General features: G+C 31.9%; 1 protein-coding gene across 1 annotated transcript; it reads left to right on the forward strand.

Moving 5' to 3' along the window:
- The first annotated feature begins 860 nt into the window (after window positions 1-860).
- On the forward strand, window positions 861-4464 carry LOC145037738 (ras-related protein RABD2c-like). Its single transcript, XM_078986444.1, has 8 exons — window positions 861-1042; window positions 2138-2210; window positions 2392-2439; window positions 2533-2580; window positions 2694-2765; window positions 3003-3158; window positions 3225-3328; window positions 4177-4464. The coding sequence occupies exons 1-8, from the start codon at window positions 1029-1031 to the stop codon at window positions 4268-4270; spliced, it is 609 nt and encodes a 202-aa protein (XP_078842570.1). The 5' UTR covers window positions 861-1028; the 3' UTR covers window positions 4271-4464.
- Window positions 4465-6324: the final 1860 nt, after the last annotated feature.

The following is a 6324-nucleotide window of genomic DNA, read 5'->3' on the forward strand; positions in this document are numbered from 1 at the left end:
GGCCTTCCAGACTTTGGGTGTTACACATCTTCAAGGTCTACTTCTTCTTCCTGAATCCAATCAAACAAAGGTTCCTGATAGTGAGCCACATACACATTCAATCTCTTTTTTCCAACAGCTTCAAGCAACTCATTAAAATCACAGTTATTTTGTTTGGCATACAATCTCTTAGCCAAACCTACTTTAGGTAGACAATAATACACATCTTTATACTTGTTGTTAGTAAGCTTTTAAGGTCGGGGAATGTCATCTTGTTCACAACCGTGTATGGTACATATGTCATGTTTGCATCAAAATACACCAATGAGGTAGGTGCATACATCCTATTATTGTACATTAAAGATTGTATTTGCATCTTCTGCCATTGTCGATTGTGATTGTGATTCAGGAAGCTTGGAAGGAATGGGGATATGGAGTCACATAATTGAGGAATATTGGGTCAGTAAATGAGCCATAATTGCCCGTTATCATCTAAATAGGGGTGTAACACATCCCTATCCACGTAAGCTGCCATGTGGACGCCACATGTGTAATTTATTTCATCAAAATAAAAGAAAAATTGTACATAATCGGTATATTGGATGGTTAAAAAGATTTCAAGATTATAAAAAATCAGGTATAAGGATTTATTATATAAAAAAGATAAATAAAAACTAAACTTACATAACACTACTAGTTACCGGCTACCCGCTTCCAATTACTTTTGCTAAATACGCCCCCTCTTTCCTCGTGTCATTTTTTCAAATACAAAATGAACAAAAAAAATATATATACATACATATTTTATTTCCCAACGTAATATCATAACTTTACTCCATTCACGTGCGGATATAAATACACTTCGATCTTCTTTACCAAATGTCTTTTGCTTCGTTCATTTTCCTTTACGTGTCCCCCAATTCTCTCTCTCATCGCAGCTTGGCCCCCGGCGGTGATCCACAAGATTCGGTGGTGTTTTTCTCTTCACAAAAAACCTCATCTTCTTCCTGTAGATTCTCATATATTCCACCCGATCGTAATCCACAGCCATGACTCCTGAGTAGTAAGTTCTTCGCCTTACATCAATTTTAAACCTTTTTATCGATTGAATCTTCTTTTAGTATGACCAATCATTCTTTATTTCACAATCAATTAGATAATTCTTCAATCAGGCAATTTATCTAACTGGATCGTGGTTTATGGATTTGATTTAGATGATTAAGTTATGATTTACTTGAGTTGGATAAAGTTAGGGTTTTGAGTTTTTAACGTTTGATTGTTGTTGGATCGGGTTTGTTCGTATATAATTTGTATACACATCGAGACGTTAGAGGGTAGATCACATAAGATCGACCTTAAAGAGCTTGTAGAGCATTATACAAGCGATCTCATAATCTGCTACTCAAGAAAGGATTATCAGATCAGATGAGTTCGTAGTGTGTCAGATGGAGCATAAGGAGATACACTTCCAAGCCTAATTTTTTCTGTAAAGTATGCTAGCAGCTTTTTCTGGCGAAATTCAGAGCTTGATGTTTCGTGCAAAATTTCTACCATAGGTTTTGGTCTTTTCTATTTGATGCAATAAGATTTAAATTGATCTTGCTTTTTTCTTTAGCATAAATCATTCAATGCTTGCTATATGCACTTGTGATTAAGGATCAATGTATCCTTTTTATCAGTATTTTAGTCATTACAGAGAACAAACAACCTTGCTTTTGGTTTTGCTTGAACAGGGTTAAGATTTGATAAGTTAGTTAATGATTTTTTCTGTAGAAAGTTTAGTAAGAGTTTAAGATCCAAATGAGAATCTTATTACTTTAAGTCTTTCATGGATGTGCCAATTAGCAGCTAAAGACTTGTGATCAAGCAACAATTCAACAACAAGTCTCTATATACTTAGGAAACTTGTAGTATTAAATTGTCAAATAAGCAATCTTTAAACATAACCTGATAACCATGATATAACATTGTTTTTATAAACCAATGGTTGTCAATTGGTGAAGTGAATAAAGAAAAGAATACTTGGAAATATTTTCTACAAGAAGTTAATAATTTGGCGAACAAATAACACTTTTAACTTAAGTTTTATCATTCTGTTGACTTTCAAATCTAAGTTATTATATATTTACCACCATCATCATCATCATCATCTTTTCAGTGATTACCTATTCAAGCTTTTGCTTATTGGAGATTCTGGTGTAGGAAAGTCATGTCTACTCTTGAGGTTTGCTGTAAGTGCCTTCAATCTCATACACAAATACACAATACATCTTGTATTCTTATATACAAATATTTTATATTACTTCTTTTGAGATATCCCTTTATTTGTATATTGTATTTATATTATATTTCATCTGTATATAAATTGACTGATTCCCTTGGTTTTCTTGATTCTATTTTAACTTGTTATAGGATGATTCTTACCTGGACAGTTACATAAGCACCATTGGAGTTGATTTTGTAAGTAAACATTTCAACAAAGTTAATTTATAACCTGAACACAAATCTTGAAATTCTATTTAACTTTTTTTTTCCCCTTAAATTTTCTGATAGAAAATTCGAACTGTGGAGCAAGATGGCAAGACTATTAAGCTTCAAATAGTAAGTCCATGTCAATTGTCATGATTTTATCTATAATTTATAAATAGAATCTAAATTCTTTGATATGTGATTATTTTTTTTATTTTTTTATTTTTTGTTTTACTAATGTTTAGTGGGACACTGCTGGGCAAGAACGTTTTAGGACAATCACAAGCAGCTACTACCGAGGGGCACATGGCATCATAGTGAGTGAACTTCTTGAATTACCTATTTTGCCCCTTGTGACATTATCATCTTTGCAAATTACTATTTGGTATTGACTTGAATCTATAAGCTAGTGTTAGTATTTTGGAATCAGAGAAGGAAACAAGTTATTCTTTTTTTGTGTTTGGTGGAATGGAAAGAATCATTCTTGAAGGGTATTTTAGACATTTGACAAAGTGATATATGATTTTTTTTTTTTTTTTTTGTTATGTGATCAGGTGGTTTATGATGTGACAGATCAAGAGAGTTTTAATAATGTGAAACAATGGCTGAGTGAAATCGATCGATATGCAAGTGAGAATGTGAACAAGATTCTTGTTGGAAACAAATGTGATCTTGTTGCAAATAAAGTTGTTTCAACTGAAACAGCCAAGGTATAAGTTTTTATATAATTAATTTAAATACCAAATTTTATATTCTTTATATTTTTATATTTTCAGGCATTTGCTGATGAAATTGGAATTCCTTTCTTGGAAACAAGTGCAAAAGATTCCACCAATGTCGAACAGGCTTTCATGGCCATGACTGCTTCCATCAAAGACAGGTGCTCAATAATTTATAAATTTCCAAAAAATATATTAAATCTATTTTTTATATTTCAATTTCTTACTAATTCTGGTAATGAAGTGGATTTTTTTTACATTAATAATAAATTGGTAAAAAAATTCATAACAAGTTAAAACATGGCTTTTATGAATTTGTAAAAAATTCAACTTTGTTGCATAAATTGGTGTTAACGTGTAAGTTTGTTGACAAATAGACTTTGATTTAGTTTCACTCTTTCTTTTTTTATTAAAGAGTAAATTACTCAAATCGTCCCTGTGGTTTGGTTAAAATTGCATATTTGGTGACTAACTTTTATTTTGCACTCGGATCGTCCCTTTGGATTGATTTTGTTGCGTTTTTCGTCCCTGTGGTTTGGTCGAAATTGCATGTTTGGTCCCTAACTTTATGTATGTAAGGGACGAAAAACGCAACAAAATCAAACCATAGGGACGATCTGAGTACAAAAGAAAAGTTAGGGACCAAACATGCAATTTTAACCAAACCATAAGGACGGTTTCAGTAATTTACTCTTTATTAAAACACCAAAATGCTCTCATTACATATAATACTGAAATCATAACATTTTTCCAATCTTGAATTTACCCATTTACCACCCATTAAATTTCAAGCCCTCCTCAAGAGTTCTTGAACAATCTTGGAGGGCATTTTAGACATTTACCATATGACAAAAACAATTCTCTTCCACCAATGGGAGTACTCAAACTACAATTTTTCTATGGCATTCATGATGAGAACAAGGAGGGCATTTTCGTCTTTTGCACAAAAAGAACCTCAAAAGAGAGTTTGTTTTGTTGTGTATTTTAAAGATTTGATGTATGGATGTAGGATGGCGAGTCAACCGTCATTGAATGCATCAAAGCCACCAACGGTCAACATTCGTGGTCAACCCGTTTCACAGAGTAGTGGATGCTGCTCTTAGTGTGTGTGATTGCTTGTATTTGGAGGGATGACGTGGAAAAAAAAATGTAAAAGTATCGTTTGTGTTAGCCATGAATTCTTTTTTTTTTTTTTTTTTTTTTTTACTTTGTTTGTTGGGATTGTATAAAAGTCAAGAATTCTTTAGTTTAATGTTTAGTTTGTTTGGTATGTCAAAAAAACACAAATTTGTTCTCATCGATTTATGTGTTTGATCAGATATTATTTCGAATTTGTTAAAATCTTTGTTTAAAAAGGTTTTTATTTTTTATCAGTGTTTACACTTTATATGCAAATAAAAAAAATTTCTAGTCAATTTTACTTAAATCAAGTCGTCTTCAAGAAACTTACCATTTTGCTAAGGCATTATTAACTTGTTGGTTTGTCAAATGTTGGTATGTATTATAGCAATTAAATATATTTCACAATCAATGCATGCAAACCAGTAACTTTTTTTTTTCTTTGTGGTCAAGAGGAAAAATCTCTAGTAAAATAATTTATTAATGACAACAATAAAAGAACAAAAATGACAATTGAAAAGCAAAGATTAAGGCCAAGGCTATGGAGAATGGGACTCACTACTGGACTCGTTAGAACGCGTCACCCCCGCTTCCCCCTGGCTTTGGCTTGCTTTAAGGTAAATGTGTTTTGTTGGTCGTTGCGAGGTGGTTGAATTTTGACTAGGCATTTATCCTTTTTGACCAAATATTTTGTGAGTATGTCCAAATGAAGTTGAACTTCCAAGTCAACATATAGTCAATCTTCTGATGTGAATATTTGAGACGATCCATATGAAATGTTAAAGCAAAAAAGAAAGTTAAAAGATGTTCAAAGTTCTATCGAGTGAAATGGAGGCGACAAGTAGGATTTATGTCTTAAATCTAGTTTTAAATTTTATTTAGGTTGTGTTTTAAATTTTTGTATTAAGTCGTATTTTAAGTTTTAATTTATTGTAACATTTTTATTTAATATTAAATGCTTGTGTTTTATAAAAATATAATTTATTTAAGTTCAAAAAAAAAAATCTAATGTGCTAGAGGTGCTATTGCTCTTTATGAAATACTAAAGAAAACATGTTAGTGAGGTGGCAACAAAAAAATGATGTGGTAGCATAAAAAAATGATGTGGCAGTGTGCTAAGAGTGTTACCACCCCCTTCAGCATAAGAGACATGCCATGAAACCGAACTTTAGAACGTAGGAAAACAGAGAGAGATATAGGAAAAATCATAAAACTAAAGCTTAAAGGAAAAAGACAACATTATCCTTGGTCTGCTAGAACTGAATCACACAAATCTTAACGATGCACGAAATATATATATTTTCCTTCCAACAATATGATTCCATAAATTTTATCGTCCAATGAATCCCCTTGGCTTGAGAGGGCCTCAAATCTATTTACAAATGATATCATTCTTCTTCGGCCCCTCCCAAATAATCGAACGATGTATTTGAAAGATTTTTATAATAGTTGCTTTATGTTTACTTTTCTCCTGGAAACTATCTTCTTAGGGATAGAGGTAGATTTTTTGTTTTTTTTTTTTTCCAACCATTTGGAAGCCATCATTATCAACACCATTGGTGGTTAGCTCAATCGTATTTGAACTAGATGTATGAACCACTAGGATAGGACAAGTAGTGCGGCTATGGCCAAAAACTTCACAATGGTCACATCTCCTGCGAATTTATCTCAAATTCACATATTTACATATTTAGTGACATCCACACATATCAATCTCATTTAACTAAATTCATATTGTAAACGTGCACAATTTAATTATACACAGATTAGGTTCACATTATGAATTTGAATGAGTTGTAAAGGGGTGTTTGGATTAGCTTATTAGTTTACTGCTTATTAACTTGTTTGTGGTGGGAACTGGGAATAACAATTAAACAATAAGCAATGGGGGATGCTTATTAAAATTAGCTTATTTAGCTTATTCCTAACACAATAAGCTGATTTTTAAGGATTTTATCCAAATATTTAAATTTAGTTTATTGTGGTGGAAATAAGCAATAAGCACTTTCTGTTTTTCCTATCCAAAATCTCCTAAGGT

This window comes from Lactuca saligna, chromosome 3, assembly GCF_052625555.1.
Source record: "Lactuca saligna cultivar CGN05327 chromosome 3, ASM5262555v1, whole genome shotgun sequence".
In the NCBI taxonomy this organism is placed as follows: domain Eukaryota; kingdom Viridiplantae; phylum Streptophyta; class Magnoliopsida; order Asterales; family Asteraceae; genus Lactuca; species Lactuca saligna.

Coding starts and splice junctions, on each gene's coding strand:
- LOC145037738 (XM_078986444.1), top strand. Junction 2,211..2,391: donor GTCTACTCTTGAGGTTTGCT/GTAAGTGCCTTC, acceptor AACTTGTTATAG/GATGATTCTTACCTGGACAG. Junction 3,159..3,224: donor TTTCAACTGAAACAGCCAAG/GTATAAGTTTTT, acceptor TTATATTTTCAG/GCATTTGCTGATGAAATTGG.